This window comes from Pituophis catenifer, unplaced genomic scaffold (assembly GCF_029215685.1).
Source record: "Pituophis catenifer annectens isolate HBS135680 unplaced genomic scaffold, rPitCat1.0.hap2 SCAF_3, whole genome shotgun sequence".
NCBI lineage: Eukaryota > Metazoa > Chordata > Lepidosauria > Squamata > Colubridae > Pituophis > Pituophis catenifer.
The window spans coordinates 25,668,357-25,691,892 of NW_027256883.1; the positions used below are offsets into that span (position 1 = coordinate 25,668,357).

The window sequence follows — 23,536 nt, forward strand, 5'->3', positions numbered from 1 at the left end:
ATCCTTTTGTCATACAGAGGGGTGAATTTTCCTTCCCTCATTTCTCTACTAGTGCTGCATTCTTACCTTTCATCACCTTTAAAGTTGTTCTGCTCCTTGAGCTGACACCTGTCTCCTTTTGGCTATTTTGAAGTGTTCTTTGTGCTGTTGCTTCCACCATTTAAACCAGGGGTCTCCAACCTTGGCAACTTTAAGCCTGGAGGTCTTCAACTCCCAGATTTCCCAGCTTTGCTGGCTGGGAAATCTCGGAGTTGAAGTCCTCCAGGCTTAAAGTTGCCAAGGTTGGAGACCCCTGGTTTAAACAATAACCAGTGGATTTCACCACCCCAGAGTATTTAAGATAAAGTTTTAGTATAAACGTTTCATCTACCTCAGGTGGCATGCTAAACTGATGTTATTTCATGTCCCTTCTGTGGAATTGAGGCCAGAGGAATCCCTGGTGACCATTAATACAATCTCAAATGAGACGTGGGCCAGCGAAGTTGTGGCACAAGCTGTTGAGTTTCCAATTTGTTTCTGGGAGGAATAAAAAATGTCAGATGTCAGAAAGATTTTCTTAGAGATCTATTTTAGCTTATATAGCAACTATTTTTTGTAGTTCTATAAATAGCCTATTTTAATTAGGTTTCTGAAATTCATGTTTTTAATGAAGGGCTGTTGTTAAGGTTACCTTTGTTACCTGCCAATTTGATTTCAAATTAGAGTTCCCAAGTTTAATGTTGAATTTTATTATTTTTGGCAACTTGTGTCATTCCCATAGTATTTGTTGTAATTGCTCACAATAATGGCAAGGTGAAAGAAGGGAAGGGAAAGGACAATTTAGATCAGTCTATCAGGAAGTAATTTGAATTTCTTCTGGGTTAAATATAGATAAACGTAGATATAGTGTGGCACATTGCAGTGGAGAAAAATCCGCTTACATCTGGAAAAGCATTAAAGGCTACTTTAGCATATACTAAGGCTATTCTCTGTATTAGCATTTTTCCTGTGATCTGTAGGCATCTTCTTTCCTGATGCTATTTCTGCTCAATATTCAATTTTCCCCTAGTGAGTCAATTAGGGCTACAATAAATGCTTGTTGCAAAAATCTGTATGACTGCTAGAGGGCGAAACATTTTCTGTGTCACTTTCCTGCCATCAAGTGGTCATACGGATTGTTGCAGAGCTGTTCAATTATGTAAGACATTAAAACAAATGATATTTACTATTTTTCATTTATACTTTATTATTAATTTGTCTTCACTGAGTAGCAGTTGAATTTAAAAATAAAAACTGGTAAATAAAAAAATAAAAAATAAACATTTATTTAGATGTCCAATATCGGAGAAACTAATACTGTGTTTCCCCAAAAATAAGACCCTGTCTTATATTTTTTGTGAACCCCGAAATAAGCGCTTGGCCTTATTTTCGGGGAGGTCTTATTATTTTGGGGCGCATGGAGCAAGATGGGGCTCCTCTTGCCGTCTTACTTGATTTCCAGCTCTGCGTTTAAATATTTTCAGGGAGGGCTTATTTTCGGGGGAAGGCTTATTTTAGTGCATGCGCTCAAAAGCCCGATTGGGCTTATTATCAGGGGATGTCTTATTTTTGGGGAAACAGGATATACACACGTAATATAGGGTTATAGTACTGTATTGAATTAACTGAGAATATCTATAATTACCAAGACTAATTCTCTCTCTTTTTTTTTTAAATAAATTTTATTTCTTTAAAAAAATACAAACAGAAAGTTTATCAATAAACAGATCACGGTGAGAACCTTACACAATACATTACATTCAGTCCAAATACTATATACAAAAGAGAGGTAAAAACTAAGCTAACATTGTCCTCTTTTTGTTCTATTATTTAACCAAACATACCATAGGTCCCAACATTGGAAATATGCAGAATCTTTTTGATCTCTTAAAATTTTTGTTAGCCTATCGGCTTCTGCACATTCCATAATTTTCCCTAAAATCATATCTTCAGACGGTAGGTCTTTACCCTTCCAATTTTGGGCAAGACATATTCTTGCTGCAGTTGCAATATAGACAATCAGATACCATTTGTTAGCCTAATGTTTAATAAGTAAAATAAGTAAAACTGAAACCCAAGACTAATTCTCAATGGAGATGTCTAAGATTTCATGGTTAATATATATTCTAAGGTTCAACCACATGTCCGTATCCTTTGAACACATTTCAGAGAATATTTAAGTGGACTTCCTTCTTCATGGGAGGGAATAGGGTTTCCTTAAGGTATGCTTAGGAAGGTACACATTTATTATACTTGCAATTCAACTTTATGAATATCTGCATCACATAAATCATCTAGTGTTCAGTAGGAGTTATTTTCAAGAAATGGTACGGAATTACTGTACTTCTTTAAATAAAATAATCATCATTCTAATTTTTTTTTCAGGTTAGATTTTTTTTCCTGTTAGTGTTTTTTAGTTGTACAGTAATATTTTTAAGGATGCTTTATCCCCCCACTTTATTTTAAATGTACAATATACTGAATATTTATGGTAAATAAACACAAAAACATTATTTACAAGAAATATACAATTAGAGTACGTATTGGATTGGTCATTAACTTTTACCCCCACTGTTCAGTAATTAATGCTGTAAATAATGAGCACTTACTTGCTCATTCAGCATTTTCTTTATTAGTTATTGCAACAAGTGTTTTGGCATAACCAATAGGGATGGGACAAGAAGCGGTTCCAGTAAGTCTTTTCCAGGGGTGGGTTGCTGGGGATTCGCAGGGGTTCTGGAAAACTTCTAACTAAGATTCTGTGCAGTTTGGAGAACCCCCAAATCCCACTCCTGGCTGGCCCCTCCCACCCTTCCCCTCCCAGAGTCCCCACGTGGCCTGTTTTGGCTGCAGGTAAGTGCAGGGCGCGCACGGAGGCTCAGGGAGGGCGAAAAATGGACCTACCGGAAGTTCGGGAAGGCCAGAAACGGCCCATTTCCAGCCTCCAGAAGGCCTCCAGAGCCTGGGGAGGCTATTTTTGCTCTCCCAGAGGCTCGAGGAAAGCCTCTGGATCCCGGACAGGGCAAACACACACACCCCGCCGCCGTGGTGCAGGAGGCCGACTAGGCATGCCCACCTAGCAACCGGGCAGAGAACCCCTTGTTAAAGTTTTTGAAGCCCACGCCTGGTCTTTTCACATACAAAAAAGTATAGCATAAAGTGTAGAGGTGTGATGGGTAATTGAAAACAAAGGGACTAGAAGTCCTGGGAAACCAAGATCTCTGTGTGCTGGTGTGAAAATCGATTTAAGGCTATAATTGTATGCTTATTTATATGGAACAAAATTTTCAGTAGAATTTAATTCTGAATACCTGGAATTAGAATTGTTTCTCTAAGTGCCCCACAGGAAGGTATTGACTGCATTGTGGATCCTGTTCAGTTCAGTTTTTTGCCCATGCTTTAACTTGCTTGAGCTGGAGTGAGGTTGTCCTAGTGATCATAATACAGGGATAACATTTAGGTGACTTAACCAAATGATGCTTCTGCTGCAAACTAAGACTATTTGTTATTACAGTTTTCGGAAAAACCAAATCTTCCCTTATAATTGTAGAATCTAAACAAACCATAAGGAAGCATCCACCCTTAAACTGCAATGAAATTTCGCTAGCAAAATATCATTTTGTTAATAACCCCCGTTGATAATCATTATGTCTTCATCTCAATGTGTCTTTGGGGATAATGAGAATTGTGTATTATATCTGTAAAGTCCAGTAAAGAAGAGGCAGCTTTAGTTACATAAACTCCTGAAAGCTACCTGGGATAGGTCCGCCAATGCACATTGAAGATTCTGAAATTATGCAATTCTAGACCCTTCCTTTTCATATTCCATTTTTTAGGCAATCTACAAGATGGTTTCTTCAGTTATGAAGATGCCAGAAGATGAATCAACACCAGAGAAAAGAACTGAGAAAATCTTTCGCCAGATGGATACCAACAGAGACGGTAAATTATCTTTGGATTAGCTTCCTTTTAACTTGCTTCTGTTGTTTCTGATCTCTCGATGCCTTTTGAAGAGCAGACTTGAATAAGTAGCAGCAGTGGTGAAATCTAAATTTTTTTACTACCGGTTCTGTGGGTGTGGCTTGGTGGGCGTGGTGTGGCTTGGTGGCGTGGTAGAGGAAGGATACTGCAAAATCTCCATTCCCACCCCACTCCAGGGGAAGGATACTGTCAGCTCCAGCATGCTCAGCTCAGAACCACCATGTGGGGGGGGGGGGGGAGAGAGAGAAAAGTCTTACTGCAAACACCAGACATTGTCATGCCCCTTACAGACTGAGGCGAACCTCAGGAGCACAACTTACAACTCGGGGGGGGGGGGTTGGTGGGCGTTGCAAGGGAAGGATATTGCAAAATCTCCATTCCTACCCCACTCTGGGGCCAGCCAGAGGTGGTATTTGCCGGTTCTCCAAACTACTCAAAATTTCTGCTACCAGTTCTCCAGAACCTGTCAGAATCTGCTGGATTTCACCCCTGAGTAGGAGTATGCCACTGATTCATAGATCCAGCAATAAACCTCTGTGAAAGAATGATGGCTAATGTTACTGTGAAAAAGTTTTGGCAAGCCAAATGCTGCTTCTTGTTAGGTTGCTGTCTTGCAGCTCAACCCATTACTCAGATAAGGGACCCCTGTGCTAAACAATGCAGGGTAAGAGATACAGTACAAAAGATCAGGTGGGAAAATGGGTGGAAAAAGTTGTGGTTGCCTCCTTGACTAATTCAGTAACAGATTCAACGCTGCAGAAATTTTATATATAGAGGCAATCATGATGCTTCAGATCAAGATGTTATTTTTAAGGAAAACATTTATAGGGTTATATTTGCTTGTATATACTGGCTAAATTTGCATTGCATATTAAACCATAAAATGTAGTTTACAAATCACAGGGATTAAACCAAATCTCAAATAAATTATGACAATATGTTGCATGAATTATATTATGTTTTGTTTTGGATTAGCATGTTGGGAGCACAAAGTATAGTGGTACCTCGGTACTCATCATTAATTGGTTCTGGGAGGCACGATGAGTACCAAATTTTTCCATAAGGAATAATGTAGTGAGTCACAATACAGCCGACACTGACAAGTTCTAACTTTTGCATTGCATACCAAACAAATGATGAGTCCCGGGACAAAGTTTTCCCATCAAAATATGTTGAGTACCAAATTTGATGAGTTTCAAAGCAGTTGAGTACCAAGGTACCCCTGATTTTTTTTTTCAATTTTTATTTATAAGTACAAACTACACAGAACAATGAAACGTACAAAACAAAAACATATAAACACCCATTTCAATACATGTCCAGTTTGTCGCAACTGTAATATACATTTCTCTTTGTATTTTGACTCTTCCTTATTTGGTCATTCCCTTTTGTCTATCTACTATTGATCTTTGTTGACCTATTTCTGTTCTTTGTTTCCATCATACTATATTTGGTCATTTTGTTTACTTCCTATTGCTTCATCTCTTTCCTATCTTTCAACCAACTATACCACTTTTCCAATACTAAGTAAAAGTCATGTTCTTCCCTATTTTGTAATTTCTTTGTGAGTCTATCTAATTCCGCACATTCCATAATTTTATTGATTACTTTATCTGGTGTTGGTATATCACTACTCTTCCAGTGTTGCGCGTATAGTATTCTTGCTGCTGTTATCATATGTATAATTAAATATGTTGTTTCTTTTTCGTAGTGTCCATTTACTATGCCTAGTAGGAAGCTTTCTGGTCTTAGTTCTATCTTTTGGTGTGTTATTTCCTCTATTTGTATTTTGATCCTTTGCCAATATTGTTTCGCCATTGGGCAAGTCCACCACATATGGTAATAGGTGCCTTTGTGGTGGTTGCATTTCCAACATGTTGATGGTACCCCTGATTTTTTAACCATAATTTATGGCCTAGCATACTCTCTGAACCTAATAATAAGTAGTGATGATTCATATTTATTTTGAAAACCCAAACCAACATCTCTGTTTATTTTCTAGGAAAACTTTCTCTGGAAGAGTTCATTCGAGGAGCCAAAAGCGACCCATCTATTGTCCGTCTCCTTCAATGTGATCCCAGCAGTGCTGGACAGTTTTAAAACTGATGTTTGTTATTATTTTGTGTCTTTCTGGTTTGTTTCTTTTGTCTCATATATCTCTTCACCAGAACAACATTCATGGGTGTTGCCTTTTTAAGGCTACCTTTGCCTTCTTTTGTGGCATTATCTGCTTTCCTCGTGGCCAGCCATGAAGATGTTGTGCTTACAGTCTCTCTAAAATGCATCCCGGATTACAGAGAGTGCAACTGTCACAACAGTGTCCTTTTTCAAATTGTAATTATTTGTGGCCTGTGTGCCACTGAGTATGAATAGGACTTACTTCCTAATTGGGTTAATTGCCTTAAGTCTTGTCTAGTTTGCCAATTCCAAGCTGGTTCCAAAACTCAAGATCTGAGGCACATGTGGAGAAGACTGAAGTCAGCCAATAATTGCCATCAATCAATCAAATCTTTATTACGGTCAAAGACCAGCATAAGGAGGATGGAATACAGTCAATTAAAAAGCATAGAACATATATAAAGTAATTGTAAAAAAAACCCCAAAAACTATAAAACAAAGTATATATAAAAACAGAAGATTTAAAGAAATCTTAACAGGAGGGGTAGAAGCATTAAATGGGTGTAGGGAGCATGAAGGACAGCGTGTGGCAAACTCAATCTACCATAGTAAAGAGCATTCTTGTATAATAAACTAAATGCTCCTTATTATTAGTTTATGGAACATCTGATGGATGTTCAGCAGTGGTGCACAGAACCTGACAATATATGTTACAGCAAGGTTAGCATCTGAAAGCAGCAGGAAGGGGTAAAATAGTATTGTGCACTCCGGATATGTATGCAATAGTGGAGAGATAATGCTAATATGAATGTCTTTGCAAAAGAGGCAGAGGACAAGTATATGCTCTGTTGTTTTTGTGTGTCCAGTAGCACAGAGACATCATCTCTCTGGATAGGAAATCTTACTGTATTGGCTTTCAAAGACAGCTGAGGGACATCAATCCAGAGTAAAAACTCTACATTAGTTAGGTACTTCAAGTTTGGTTAGGTATGCCATTGGGGAGTACCTGCCATCTTCACTGGCAGTAAAGATTGGGGACTTGGCTAGATCCAGATGGTGCTACATTCCATTTAATGAGTGTCTTGTCCCCAATAGCTACCATGTACCTTCCAGTATTGGGGAATGCCAAACAAGATTTTTAAAAAATGTCATTCTAGTGAATAAAGAGGCCAGTGATCTTGGGGGGCTTAATACATTTGCCAGGGAGAGTGTGCTAATGTTTACATGAGATCTGGGGTTAAGATACCTTATGTACAAATTTCTGTTACCATATGAGATTAGACACAGGCTGTATTATTCGCTACACATTTTCCTTAAAGGTATTGAAAAATAGCTTATGCTAGGACTTAGGGTTAAATTCGTAGCTGTGAGAAGTACATGAAGAGCCAGTTTGGTCTAGTAGCTAAACTGCTAGATTAGAAGCCGAGATACTAGATAGTTCTGCCTTAGACATGGAAACCAGCTGGCTGACTCTGGACCAATCTCTCTCACACTTAGAAAGAAAGCATTGGCAGGCTACTTCTTAAAATGTTGCCAAAACTTATCTCTGTAGTCATCAGGAATCAGGGTTATTTCAATGGACCATAACAGCAACAGAAGCACTACTACTGTTGAAGAAATCAATGCAAATCTTATTTTCCAATAGAGAAGCCAAGATGGTAAATTAAATATGTGCATTCATTCTAAGAAATCCTTAGTGATTAGTATATGAGGTATGAAATCCCTTTTCTAAATGATGGTGATTTCAATCCTCCAGTCTGAATGTTGCAACAAAGGGACCAATGGCACCATGGAGCTAAATTTAAGTAATACACAATTAATGTTTTGTCTGCAAAGCTGTGAACTATAACAGAATTAATGATAAGAAATAACTAACACTAGCCTATGCCTGTACCCTTTAGAGATGCCATACTATTTGTAAAATTATAGAAAATAATGGGTTTGTACAGATTATATTAATATTTCCGCTATTTTAAAAAAACCAACCAGATTTCTACAAATGAAATTCCTTATCTTTAAATAGAGATTCATTTAGAGAAAAGGCAGAGGAGAATTATATTTTATTTATCATTATCTTGTTTATCATTTAGCATCTTGAATCAGGAAGAGTCATTGTGCACGTTGAGAACTTGAGCTGAAGAAAACTGAGTTAAATATTGAGACTAATTTATGCTGTTAGAGGAGAATGAAGGCACTTTTTTTAATCTGAAAGGCCTCTAGCTTTGAAGAACTTCAGGAAAATGAGAGGATTTGGTGATAATAGAATATTGTACCTGCATGTTACAGAGACTTATTTTGTTTGTACTTAGTTGAGGAGAATCGGTAGTTCCAATATAATTGAAAACATATTTTCTAAGCATGTAACTTTGCTAAGATAGATTTGCAGAGTAGAAATAAAGCAGGCAGGAAAGACATGGTTATACACGATCTTTTGCCACGCCAAAGCCATTTCCCTCTTTAGCTTCAGTCTTGAAGCTTGGCTTTTAGAAAAACAATAGAAATGGGAAACAGGGCATTGTTCCAGGGAAGAATTAGAGATCTGGAAGTACATGCAAAAAGGAGAATCAGCTGGCAGGGAAGACATCTATATATTTAACCATTCAGGCACCAGCCAGGTTTTCCTCTTCAAATATCTTGCCAAGGCAATTTCCTCCATCATCAATGATTTTAGAGCCCCATTGGCACAAAAAGAGCAGAAAGGAAATATTGTAATGGATAATTGGAAGGGGTTAACATTGCTGTGGTGTTGCAATTCCCTTTCTTACATAATAGCAGCATTTGCTTTGTAACATGTAGTTTTGCTCAAGTTCGAATGGAAAAGGGTTCAAAGAAATTGCATTATTTACTGTAAGCACTTGGCACCCAAGGAGGAGATTGATGTGACTGCATTTCAAATTCTGGAGTGGCAGAGAAAGAATTCTTCCAAGGTAGATTCCCTACCTCAATCATTTTCATACCCCAGAAGTAACTTGTAAAACTTATGCACAGTCACGCATGCCCTAGTCACTTCTCGCATGGACTACTGTAACACTCTCTACATGGGGCTCCCCTTGAGGAACACCCGGAGGCTCCAACTGGTCCAGAACACGGCCGCGCGGGTGATTATGGGAGCGACTTGGTGCTCCCATGTAACACCTCTCCTGCGCAAGCTGCACTGGCTTCCAGTGGTCTTCCGGGTGCGCTTCAAGGTATTGGTTCTCACCTTTAAAGCGCTCCATGGCTTAGGGCCAGGGTATTTATGAGACCGCCTTCTGCAACCAATAACCTCCCACCGGCCAATACGCTGTCACAGAGAGGGCCTCCTCAGGGTGCCGTCGGTCAAGCAATGTCGGCTGGCGGCTCCCAGGGGGAGAGCCTTCTCTGTGGGGGCACCCGCCCTCTGGAATGAGCTCCCTCCTGGAATACGACTGATCCCAGACCTCTGTACTTTCCGTAAGGCCCTGAAGACTTTTTTATTCCACCAAGCCGGCCTAGCCTAAAAGGTCTTATGGGTTAGTTTTTTAAATTGTATAGATGTGGGGTTTTAAATTGCGAGGCCGATTGATTTAATTGATTTTAGTTATTTTAACTTTTATATTATATGTATCTTAATTCCGGCTTAATTCCTGAGTCCTTTGGGAGAAGGGCGGTATATAAATTTAAATAAATAAATAAATAAATAAATAATAAAACAGCCTGTGTTTCTTCCAAATTCATCCTGCTCACCATGTGACGGCAGGTTCGCAAAAGTGCAGATCTAATCTGTACCTCAAAAGACAAAATACAGGACTCATGTAGGTCTTAATTAAAATACAGGATACCACTTATAATGTATTATATAAATATATCAATATGCATGCACACGCGTGCACGCACACACACATATAATGGACTTTTTAAAAAATGTTTTGTGCTTTTTATTCAAAGGTAACTGTTTTATTATACAGTTATCTTCTCCTCCAACTCTTTGAAATCCCTTCTACAAAACTTTAGCTAAGTTGAAGACAAATAGATGGACACAATGGAGTTTATAAACATTTTGGAACCCTTCCCAAAGCAACTGTCTGGTTTCATGATTTGTCAGGCAGCAGCTTCAGTTCAGAACTTGGGAATAAGCTGGTTAAGGGGGCTCTTTTTTGCCTTGTAGCGCACCAGGGTTGCTTGGCATGTAAGAGAAGGTGATAGGGAAGACCTTATTGGCATAGTTAAGTGGGAACAGAGCAGGGGTGAAATTCAGCCAGTTCTATCCGGCTCGGGCAAACTGGTAGCGGTGGCTGCAGGAGGCTGTGTCTACCCACGCGGATGTCATGACGTTGCTTTTTTGCAACATTTTAAGCCTCTGAGCATTCGCACATTTGCGAACCAATAGGGAAGATAAGTGAATTTCACCCCTGGAACAGAGGCAGTGTTTATAAAGAACAATAGTTCCGTTCGACCTAAATTGTTAAATTTGTTTCAGTAAGGAAACTGCTTGTGGAAAAGATTTCAACCAAGGGGTTGGTTGTGAGATGATTAGTGCTATTTATGGTAAGAAGGATTCTTTTTAAAATATTTATTTGGGTTTTGTTACATATTTTTTGAATTCCACCCAAAAAGGAAACTGGACAAATCCTCTCATGAGCATTTAACTCGGAGTTGGCTGAAAGTTTAGATTTCTGGCCTTTTTTTTTTTTATTGCTTTTTTGGCCTCTAAAAACCATGAGATGTAACAATCTTGGCCTGGAAGAACTTTTTAAAGTTTCTGCTTTCAGGAGGTTTTTGAAGGTTGCATGAAGAGATATGTAAAGTTTATCCCCAAAGAGTTGAAGAATCATGCTTCTGAATTTTATTTTTTTTGGCTACTACAATTGGATTTACGGTAAAAAAAAAAATGGGGGAGGGGATAGGGAAATTATGTATGATTTCTCAATTGTGAATTTACAGAGCTGAGAACCAATTTGTTCCACGTCCAGGCGCTGCAATCAAGAATAACACCCTGCAAAATGCTTTGTGTTGTTATGAGGCAGTGTGTTATTTTTCTTCTAAAAATAAAAAGCCAGAGCCCAGCAACATCTTTGATTTGAAAGAGCACTGGGCACCTAACAAATTTATGCCTGGATATTTTTATTGAAATAATGGACATAATGTTGGTAAGGTAAAACTGTATATAAAACAGGCAGTAAGTGGTTTGTATTTTCACCAATCCACCTGACTACAATATTTGATATAGCACTATATTAAAAGTTAGCCATTCTTTAATGATGAGTCTCACAAGCCCATCATTGTAAATTTAAACCATTTCTGACCAAATTTCTAAAGTTTTTTGCTTTATGAAGAAATGGGTGTTCATAAGATTGCTTAAGAGTATTTTAAATCATTTGTCTCAATAGCTGATTTCAAAGTAAAAAAAAGCAAATTTACCAAAAGTCTAATTGAGGTCATGCAAGGGTATGGCCACAATTTGTTCTTTCAAAAAAGCAGCCAGATGTGTCTTGGGTTTTCCCCCCTTTTTTAAAAACATTGCCTTTTGTTTAAGCAGCTGTGTTCATCCATTTGCTTGGATGCTTGGCAAATCTTTTGGCCCTGAGCCTTGTTTCCTGATTTAGGGACTCAGTGTGTGGTTTCCTCTCTGCTTACTTAAAATATGAAAAACAGAATACGTTTTTATATTAATGGTTGGAAGCAGAAACCATTTGGATGCTAAAGTCCCGAGAACAGCCGCAAGGAAGAGAAGTAAGGCTAGATTTTAACTGGTATATTAACATGTCCTTGCTCCTCCCAAATTGGTGTTCTGGAAATAGAAGGGTTTGTTTATTTATTTATTTATTAAATTTGTATACCGCCCTTCTCCTGCTGGACTCAGGGCGGTGCACAGCCAAAATTAAAAAACATTCCAATACAAAATTTAAAATTTTTAAAAGAATTACACAACTTTGGCCCAAAATTTAAAACATCCCAACTAAAACCCATAGACAATTAAAAATCTAACATTTCAAAAAAAGGGGGAGGGGTTTCCTTTGTTCAGAATGGGATAACTCACTGCGGCCAGTTCACCACAGCTAATTTGTCACAGGACAACTCGCCATAGTCAACTTGCTGCAGGACAACTTGCCATGCAACAATTCAACAGTTCAATTTAATTATTTTAAATAATTTAAATTTTTGTTATTCACATTTCATTTGGTCCCTCGTTTGGCATCCTTTCTTTAATGATTCCATCATTTCTTCAATATTAGTGTAACTCAGCAAATTGTCCCGTGGCAAATTGGCCGTAGCGAGTTGGATGCAGCGAGTTGGCTGCTGTGAGTTGTCTTAGACCCCCTTTGTTTATGGAACAAATAGGAATCTAGGACAGGGGTTTCCAACCTTGGCAACTTTAAGAATTGTGGACGTCAATTCCCAGAATTGAAGTCAACAAGTCTTAAAGTTGCCAAGATTGGAAACCCCTGATCTAGAAGAACATTCCCCTTCCTCCCCTGAGGAAGAGTAGGAAATTTCCAACAGTAATGTTTTCTTCTACCCTCTCCACATTACCCAGATCCCCAGCTCACAGATTTTGCAGAAAAATATTTTGTGTACAGTTGACCAGCATTTGTGTTCACTCATTTTATGTGCTCAAGTTTCCATTGTTCCTATAAAAAGATATGAGTAAGATCCAGTGGAAACATGGATGTCCATTGAGAGGGACAGTTGTGGAATTATTGTCTTGATTCACGTAACGTGTGTCCCTGATGCAGGTAAAAAAGCTCAGGTCCTCCATCACACAGTTGTGGCCACCATCTTTACATCCACTACATGGACATCTCTGAATGGGAAAACGTTGTGATCAGGCATAAGATGCAGACTTTTCTACAACTTAGCTTCCATGTTTTATCTTAAATCAACAGAGTCAGCAACTGTGTCAGAAAGAAGATGGAGGGAAGTCTTTTGTTTCTAGAGACCAATTACAAGATGGTTGTCTTTGACCCATAATTCAGTCTTAAGTACCATTTTAGCAGTGATGTGCATTGTCAGTCTATAGCTATCCATGCTCTGACAACTTGTTGCAATGCTGGCAACCCTGAGGGAGTGCAAAGGCTTTTTTTTTCCTTTATTCTTGTTGAAGAGCTGATATATCAAGAATAAACAATTCATGCCAAATGTTGAGATGTTTTCACACTAACATATATGCAAGCACACACCTGAAAGAGATTTCAGGGTTCCTTTTTAATACATATGGCTTTATTGTAGGCCTTTGCAGGTAAACATTAAATTCAGAACAATTTCCATTTGCTTGATTGCAGCCTTTTGGAGATGCTGATGCAAAGGTTGAGGGAGCGTTCCTTTAATTTCCAGTATTACCACACATTTTGGAGCCGATTGTTCCGTTCTATTCTCAGTTATTTTAGAGTAGCGCAAGCAATTTTAGAACTGAAAAAAGATTCAGGAACAAATTTAGAACACAATAAGTGCTGCTTTGCTATCTACAGAATTTCCATGGCAGTAAAGCTATCAGTGTGTTGACCTTAGTTTAGAGGATGCTGGTCATGGCTGTGTTTCATTGACATCTGTGAGACACATCGGTCATGATCCACATGAGTCTCTCTGATTTCAGGAGGACGTGAGTACAGTTAACTAGCCCAGGATGGCCTCAGATCTGTGGGTTTGTTACAAATCAGCCCTTTTTCTATGTATGTGTAGTGTGAATCACCCATGCATTAGTGTGAAGCAACCATGCACCATACTACGTTCATCAGTATCCAAACTATGTAGCATGCTTCCTGATCAAGTTAAGGAATCCATCAATAAAAGTGGCTTCTGTGGGTGTTATTTCCTTTCAGGGATCAAGTGAAAAAGTATATATTGTTTTTAAATGTTCAGCATGATACGTTAAAGCATATCTGTAGAACATAACCCACTTAATTCATTTGAGAAGTAGAGCTGATTCGATGAATGATAATATAATTTCTGTGTTCCGAAGCATGGCATTCATGGTTTCCTTTTCTATGCTTTTTGCTGGAATATATTTTTCCTACCCTGGGAAATGCACTTGTATTTCTTTATTTACTGTTCTGAAAATGACTTTAACTGTACTGACTAGTTTCCTATGGGATGAGCTCTTCCGTCCATCATTCACATGATATGCAAATTCTGTGAAAGTCTTAACAGTGTGATTTGCATTTTTAAAGCAGTACTGACTGTGTGATCCTAGTGTGTGTTGGTAGTGGCCATGTTGTTGTAAAGTGTAAGGGGGAAAAGCTACTTAAATCTGAATTCTTAGTGTTTGGCTTATTAAAAGTATTGAGACCTGCATGTTAATTAAATTGATTATTCCTCTCTACTCCATTGTTATGATGATGCACAAATGATGCAATTGTTTTTACTTGTATAGGGAACTTGCATTCCATGTTTGTCCACTTGTTTAAAATTGGAACTTGTTATTATGATCTGCCTGAAAAGTCTTCCTTCCTTCCTTCCTTCCTTCCTTCCTTCCTTCCTTCCTTCCTTCCTTCCTTCCTTCCTTCCTTCCTTCCTTCCTTCCTTCCTCCCTCCCCTCCCCTCCCCTCCCCTCCCCTCCCTTCCTATTGGTCTTTTCATAGAAAAATTGATCCTGAAAAAAGGTCATTTCTGTAAGTTCCTATCCACATGGTCTTTCCTTATCCTGCCCTGGAAATATGTTGGAAACCTACTTTCAGAATTCTCAGCCAGCGTGCTATTCATCTTGCTGCTGGGAATCTTGGAAACTGAAGTCCAAAACACATGTGGAGATTCCATTTGGAAAATAGCTGATGTATAATTTTATGTTAAACAGATACATTAAAAGTTATTATATTGAATTATTTTTATCAACTCAATTTCATGCATCGATGAATTAGTAAATATCAACAACTTGCAAGATGGCTTTAAACATGCTTAACCTTTTTTTTATATTGAACCCAATGTTTCCTAGATCTGTTTAATTCCCCCCCCCCCAAAGTGTTCAGATTTGATATCAGAAACAAAATTAGAAATGTTACAGTCAATTGAGATTAAATCATGCGCATAGATACTGACCAGGTGGGAAATTTGGATATTGTCTTATTGATGTGGGACAGGTTTTTTTCCTCATGATTTTTTTGTTTTAGCAGTGGAATGGAGCCCACATTTCTTTAATGTATATTGAAGTGCAGTATAATATATGCAGACACTTAACAGCAACATTGGTGATTGGTTTTAAAAAAAGAGAGAGGTAGAATCAGAGAGAGAACGGTGAACCTGTGATCATGTATTTTTACAGTGCCAACCATATGAAAAATATTGTTTGAAGAAAAGTAAGAATTTTTTTACTGTATTACTGCTGAACAAATGTTGTTTTTAAATGTTGAATTTTAAATAATTTTGTATTGTATACCATTTTGTGACATGGTACTTTTTCATACTGGAATAATTGATTGCACCTGATCATAATTGTATTTTTTCCTTTTATGAATACATAACTGTAGCCCACTATTTTTGAAAGGTGTGCAGATATCATGTATGTCATGGTACGCCTAAATTTTGTTTTCTCTTCCAACTATTCGCTGCCGTTACGCTTTCTAGAAAGTTCAGTTCCATCTTTCTTGAGGAAAACCAAAATCACTTTCGGAAGCCCCCAGCATGATTTCAAAATATTCTGGGTATTCCTGCTCTCATACAGCCTATGGATGTCCACAGCAGTTCAGAAAAGTCAAAATGGCAGTGGTCTTTCAGATAAATGCAATATTCATGGTTTTTGACACCAAGAGGCATGAAACACCTACCACTTCACCAGAAAGCAATGTACAATCATTTTAGAAATTGATATAAAATTATTGTCAAAATGAAAGTTGGAGGGAAAAGACCAGATAGATTGCTTTTTGGTGGTTTAGAAGATTTTATGTCTTTTGCTTTGTCTGTGAGTGTGTCAAAGGAATGTTTTACTTAATTGCTGGCTGCCACATTTTGGCTAGACAATTGACTGCAATTCTACAGCTCTGAGTTTGAGTATGAATTTAAAGTGTGGCCAAGTAACAGCAAACAATAAGAAAATGTAGGACTGCCCTAGCAACTACAGGTGCTGCAGTCACACCTGCCGTTCATTCCATCATAGCTCCAGATGAATGCCTTTTGAATCGTATCTCACTATTAATAAGGACGTGTGGTTGGAATGTGTTGCCAGTGAAGCCCACATGAAGTATAAGCTCTTGGAGTTGAGTTTGCTCAAACTCCAATTAAAACTCCAAACTTCAAATTAAACCGTGGTTGGCTAATTTAACACTCAGTGACTGGGTTCACATAATAAACTAGATTAGGCTAAAATAAGGTTGGTGTCTCATGTGAAACAAGCCATAATAGTTTAGAATAGAAGGATAGAATAGAATAGAATAGAATAGAATAGAATAGAATAGAATAGAATAGAATAGAATAGAATAGAATAGAATAGAATAGAATAGAATAGAATTCTTTATTGGCCAAGTGTGATTGGACACACAAGGAATTTGTCTTGGTGCATATGCTCTCAGTGTACAGAAAAGAAAATATACTTATTCATAACAGATATTTATTCAGACATGGCATGTTTTGTAAAGATGAGCACTGTGTACAGGTAGTCCTCGTTTAATGATCACATTTGGGACCAGCAAGTCTCACTAAAATGTTCACTAAGTGAAACAAGATTTTATTATCCTATTTCAGCTTTCCTTCACTTTATAGTTCTCCAAAGGTTGTAAAAGCAAGACTTGGTTGTAGAATTACTTTTTCACTACTGTTGTAATGGTGAATGGCCACTAAATGAGGACTGCCTGTATTGTTAAACTAGATTTAGATGTATTGTTCTGTGTGAATCCAGGCATAATATGGCCCAAGTAGTTAATATATAATCCAATGTGTACTTTTGAGGGAATGTAAATAAATACCCAGGGATGACTAGCATCTGTGGGGAAAAAAGATCAAAAGATGGTTATACTTTATCAACATTTATTTCTTTCCATTTAAAAATGTACAAAAAATATAAACCTGTATTATTTATATGCTTATAGATTCCCCTTTCCCATTTACAAAACTATCATTAGGTAACACGCAATATTTATACACAAAGCTTGCTTTCCAGAAATAAGGACACTGCACAGAGTTTTTGGCATAAGTACTCTTTCATTTTTGCACCATGTCAGTATCTTGCTGGAGGAATTGAAATTAGAAGAAGGAAACCATCAAGGTTAGAACAATTAACAAACATTATCCACTTAAAAATTTCAGCAGGCCTTCTCCCCATACAGTTTTTGCAGTTTTTGCAGGCTGAACCCACAATTTTTCAATCATTGTGTCATGACATGAGAAATTTTGCTAAGTTGTATATTTCCAACGGGTATATCAAATTAGAACCAAAGACAATAAACAGGAAGAAAGTTTCAAATCATAAATCCAATGCTTCTATGTCTGTATCAGCCATTTTTATTTGGCAATGAGATCAATAACAAAAAGAAAAAAAATAGAAAGCTAAATTAAGCTTCTATATGCCCCCGTTTATCCCATGTAAAAGTAAAAGATAAGTTAAAAATGGATAGACTTAACTGATCATGATTAAATTTGCTAGGATAAGAAGACATAACATGCCCCTTGCAATTAGACAAGTCAATGGCTGACATTAACTGTGCAACATTTAGTGCTGAGATCTGTAAAGCATCACCTTATCATGGGATGAGAGCTTTTGATATTTAAGGGATATATCACTCCTGTATAATCTGCAATTCTTTTCGATTCCATATGTTATAATGCTTTAAGTTCAACTTCCTGAAAATTTCATTAAAAAAACACCCCAAGCTTCTAATCCATATAGACTGTACCGATTTATTAAAAGATTCTCAATGCATGAATGCAAAATCTGTAAATGCTACATATTGTCCCTGAACTAACTCCTTGACTAATGGATGCATCATCAAGGCCACACACAAAAAAAATCTTTATTTCAGAAGATAATAATCATTTTTCATTTTCAGCATTATAACCTAATCTACTGAGATACTTGTGAACATTTGCTCCTTGACCTAGTAGATCAGGGGTCCCCAATCCCCGATCTGTGGACTGGCACTGGTCTGCAGCATGCCAGAAACTGGTCCATGCAAACAAGCAATGCCCCATCTGTGGGATGCAGGCAGCACACAAAACCATGCCCCTTTGGGTCTGCGGAAAAACCCCTCTCCATGGAACCAGTCCCTGGTGCCCAAAAGGTTGAGGGAAGTGGTAATAGATTATTTGGTTTCCGCAACCTGCTAAGATATTAAATAAACCATCATTTAGTTGGCTTTTTGTCTGATCCAACCAACCATAAAATATGCAGTTCAGAGATACACTGGACCTTTCTGGGGTGTTTGCAAAGCTGCATTCCAAAAAAAGCAGCGTATTGGATCAGGAGGGAATAAATTTCATTTCATTTGCATAGATATTAATTAAATATTAAAATTTGGTACCAGTTTCTGTGATACTAGGAACTGTGCCCCACTACTAAATGAACCTAGGTTTCTGAATGGACAACTTCACCATAAATATGGTTTACACCAAAATGGTTGAATCTGCACAAGATGTTTAGACAAAGTCAACCCCCTTATGACTTCTAATTGCTGTTGTAACTGTAAATACTGACACCTATACAGACATCAAAACTCCAAATTCTCATCAACAGCCAAGCTGGCTAGGAATATCTAAAAATTAACATCAATGATCCAGCGCACTTTGGTTAAGAAAAAACTAGCTTACAATGAACCAGTTTAACATACAGTATGTGGTTTCTCCATCTTGCACAACAGAACACACACAATGTTTTCCGGCTCCACTTAGAACATCAGTAATAAATAGATAACATTTGACGTCTCTTTTATTTCAATGAAACACCTACTTGCCAGCGGGGTCAGGTGGGAGAGCTGAACAAAATCCGAAAGAAACCCTCTAAATCGGGCATCCTCTGTTGAAGGCACTCTGGGTAAGAAAGCTGCCTATGAATAAGAAGACCTAAAGCATGCCTGTCATTGTACTCCTTATTTAAATTACAGTAATTATTTCTAAATTTGTATCTACTGTATGTATAAATTATCACATGCAAATTTCCTGTAAAACTGCAATTTATCTACTTTGGCTGATATATGTCTGCTTTTTTTATCCAACCTATCAAGCGGTAGTGGATTGCAGTGCTCGAGAGATACAGAAGCTTCTGCAGTCTTTGGCAAGTACACCTGATTCCTCATCAACCCTTACTGATCAAAAACAAAGCAAAGCAACATTTGAATCTCACCACTATATGTCATTTTAAAAACAAGTTTGCTATTTTAAAAAAGGCTGTATAATTTTAATCCATCAGCCTTCAAAGTTTTACACATCTAGGGATATCCAATTTTATGCAAGTATACAAGTGGAGAACAAGGGTGCTTTTTTTCAAAAGGAAAGAAAAATCATCGCCTGAACTTGGAAATTCTGACAAGATTCCAACTGAAAATCAATACATTTACGGTTAAAGAAACTGTTAATTATATCTCAGGTCTGACATTGCTTCTGGGACATCTTAAAACTCAAAAGGCACAAAAATGAGTCAATGAAAATTTAAAACTCAAAGATGTAAAGACCCAAGATGCTACAAGAAAAATAAATGCCTGCAGGATCAAGTGCTCTTTAAAATTGGTAGCAAGCTGATTCATATAAAATAAATCTTTAAAAGCCTTTTTTTCCGATTAGCAACCCAGCCATTGCTAACAGCATGCTAAAGAAAAGTTCTTACACCTGTTCAACTGTGCAGAGGGCAAAAGGAATGTATGGGTGGGTTGAATGACCCAGAAGGTAAATTTTACATTCCCCATGGCCTGAAAAATAAAGGAGTGATTTAGGCAAAGGACAGATCGTAAGAGCCACCATAGAATAGAATAACAGAGTTGGAAGGGACCTTGGAGCTCTTCTAGTCCAACCCCCTGCCTAGGCAGGAAACCCTACACCACTTCAGACAAATGGTTATCCAACATCTTAAAAACTTCCAGTATTGGAGCATTCACAACTTCTGGAAGCAAGTTGCTCCACTGATTAATTGTTCTAACTGCCAGTTTAGTATAGTGCTTAAAGCACAATACATCAAATGCTAGAAGTCCATAACCTTAGGAAGAAGGCAATGGCAGACCACTTCCAAAATTCTGGCTAAGAGAATTGCTAGGACTAGCCCAGGCAGTTGCCAGGAGACCAACCAACCCAGAACATAGTTGGCATGCAGTCAAATAAATCATTACAGCAGGAATCTTTAGGAGACAATGCTATAAAAACATGGCTACATGAAAAACAGTTATTTTCATATATATCAGGAATCATTGCTTTGAAAGGTTCAGAAAACTGGGAGCTATTGCTCAAACAGACCTGATGGCTTACTATGTTGGAGAAGGCTTATCTGAGAAATGTTTCTAACCTGATGAAGACAATGGCCTTTTTGTATGCATTACCTCTGTTGTGGTACTCTGCTAATGTCCTTTCCCATTAGTCCAATCCATGGAAGTGCCATTAAAAACAACAAAGTAATACAAAATCCAGACTAGATACTGAATAACAATAACAAAAAAAAAATATGGTAGGCAGTATATGTACACAGATTCAAATCAAGAACAGCAGTCCTCTGTACATTTTTTTTATATTTACATTCTAGTGGGATTTATCGGAAACAATAGTTTTACAAAACAAAAATGAAAAAATGGGAAAAAATGTTCCTACAATGCAAATGTCTTTGGAGATATATTGACAAAAAATTTGCAACAGAGTGAGTTGGAAGGGGAAATAAATGATAGCGAACATGATGGGGTCTGACCTGCAGTCTTTCCAAAGAAGAGCAAATACATTGATTTCATTTTTTTCTTGGTCACTAATTTTTATGAAACTGAAATTAATTCTTTTCAGATCCTAATTTTTGCAAATATACAGTATACGGTTTGGTTTGTTGCACTTAAGGTTTTTGTGGTAGGGAGGAAACTACTAATTTGATATATATTCTGGGACAGATCTCTATGTCCATGCTCTTTTGTTTACAATTTTATCTATTATGCAGGACTTTTACAAATATGTCCCCTAACAATGGAGATTTATTTCATTTATTTGTTTATTTGTATCCCGCCTTTATTATTTTTACAAATGGGGCAGCAAACATATCCACCTTCCTCCTCCTATTTTCCCCACAACAACCCTGTGAAGTGAGTTGGGCTGAGAAAGAATGACTGGCCAAGTCACCCACCTGGCTTTTAGGGCTAAGGAGGGAGTAGAATTCATGGTCTCCCAGTTTCTAGCCTGCTTCCTTAAATGGGGGGGGGTCAAACTCGTGGCCCATGGGCAGATGCATCATGCGCTGGCCACACCCGGTTTAGCGAAGGGGAAAAAGTCATGGTACGTCACGTGACGATGCCATGACAATGCAAGTTTGACACCCCTGCACTAGATCAAATCTGTTCTGTAATTTTTGTACATAATTTCATGAAAAATTGCATTTTACACATCTATGAACTGCAAATGTCAGAAAAGTATATTTTAATCAGTATATTTTTTCAGTTTGGCTAAAATGCAAGCCAGTTGAATTCATTTCTGGCCCTAATCATGGGTATTGCTTGATTTTTTTAAGAAGAGAAAGGGGAAAAAACCCTTCTGGACATGTACAACGTATTTAGAAGTCTAAGTCCAATCCTTAGTTATGAAAAACATTATAAAGTAGCCATCTTCTATTATATAGAAAGCTATTGGGCATTGCTATTCTCTGTTACTCTTGAAGGAAGTATGAGAACCAATTGAACATTAAGAGATGCTTTGAACACGAAACAGGTTGATGTAGCAGATGATGGGTTCTCCTCTGCTAGACATATATACTGGGTATTTCCATCTTTTACAGGTAATCCTCAACATACAACTGTAATCGAGCCAGAATTACAGCTCTGAGTTGTGGCAGTTGTTAAGTGGTTCACCATGGGATCATGCCCAATTTTATACATTTTTTTTTGCAGTGGTCGTTAAATGTTAACGCATTTTTCTCAATGTGTGTTTTTTGATGGAAACCCGAAGTAGACGCCAAAAACTGGCAAAAAATACTGAAAATTGTAGTCATGTGCCCATAGGGCATTGCATAGGGTCGTAAATGCAGGTTAGGTGTGTGTATGTGTGTGTGTATCCAGTAGAACTCTAGAACCAGGACCTCTAATGAAGTCAATCATAACTTTGAATGGGTCACTAAGCAACTGGTCATTAAGCAAGGACCACCTGTATTTACATCCTCCAACATATGGCGTGTTCAGGGGATTAGACTCCTCTACATAATTCCAAACTTTCCTTCCAATTTTATAAGCATATAATTTCCCTAAAATGAAAACAAAACATAAAATATCTTGCTAAACTCAGACTGATTCCACGTTGCCAGGAACTTTCAGAGGTAACTTGAATGGAAGAATAACATTTGTTTTAAAAAGGTTGGGTAAAAATTGGAAGCAGCCATTGGTGGGAATGATATAGAAATGTCACATTTATGACTCCCTGCATGATGCATTGCAGAAATGAACGCCCATTCATTAAGAATGCATAATACAGAAGATTTTTAAAAAACCAAGGTGAGAGAGGGAGAGAGAGAGATAAAAAGGAAAACTACTTCAGAAACTGGAAGACTGCAGCATAATGGAATAAGTCTGACTCTCCAAATGGCCTTCAGTTCTACTCTGTAAATGTCTTACTTAACGGGAGCTCTAGTCTAAAAATAACAGAAAGCATCTCATTGAAAGACCTGAGAAGCTGGTATATAGTAAGGAAAGAATAATCTTCGTTGTGACAATAAGGCGTTTTAACTTTCTAATGTGGCTCCTGGATAAGCTTTGAACAAAAGGTATCAAAAACCCTGAAGAATCAACAGCTGGTGAGAGAACTTTGCTCTTTGGCCAGGAACTCTGCCAACTTCTTATCCAAACACAGAACAGAGTGGCAGTAAACACATCCACACAGATAGGAAAATATATTATTACATATTATAAACAAATATATACAGAGGTTAAAATGGATGGTGTTTTACTTACAAAGTACATGCCATCTGAAAATCTTAAAAGCCCTCAGTTGACCTGCAAAGGGAGGGATATAGCTAAGCTACGTGATACTCAGCACTAGAAGTTTGGTGTACAGTAGGTGTGCAAAGATCATCAGGCATTTTGCACATTGTTAACCCTTATCAGGTTTTCTAGCAATTCATTTAGAGGGTGAAATTTCAGTGATTAACTCCCAGTGGAACTAACATTATTTTTCAACTTATTATTTCTCTTGCATTAACTATTTTTGTTGCTTTCATTTAAAGTCTCTGTTATATCTTTGCAACATCAAGATTGTGAAGCCTAGGGTCCACTGATTATTTACATATTGTGGAGTGAGGAGCAATAAATAAGGAACTTTATGAAGGAATGTTCTTTTGAACAGACTTGTCAGTAATTGCCAAATTGGCTTCCAGTGGCAA

General features: G+C 37.6%; 1 protein-coding gene across 1 annotated transcript in view; it reads left to right on the forward strand.

Annotated features, from left to right (window-relative positions):
• Positions 1-6,099, forward strand: part of NCALD (neurocalcin delta) — a 52,314-nt gene extending 46,215 nt beyond the window's left edge. The window contains exons 3-4 of the mRNA XM_070942078.1: positions 3,855-3,960; positions 6,002-6,099. Of these exons, the coding sequence (XP_070798179.1) occupies positions 3,855-3,960; positions 6,002-6,099 (204 nt within the window). The remainder of the gene's footprint in view (positions 1-3,854; positions 3,961-6,001) is intronic.
• The last annotated feature ends 17,437 nt before the right edge of the window (positions 6,100-23,536 follow it).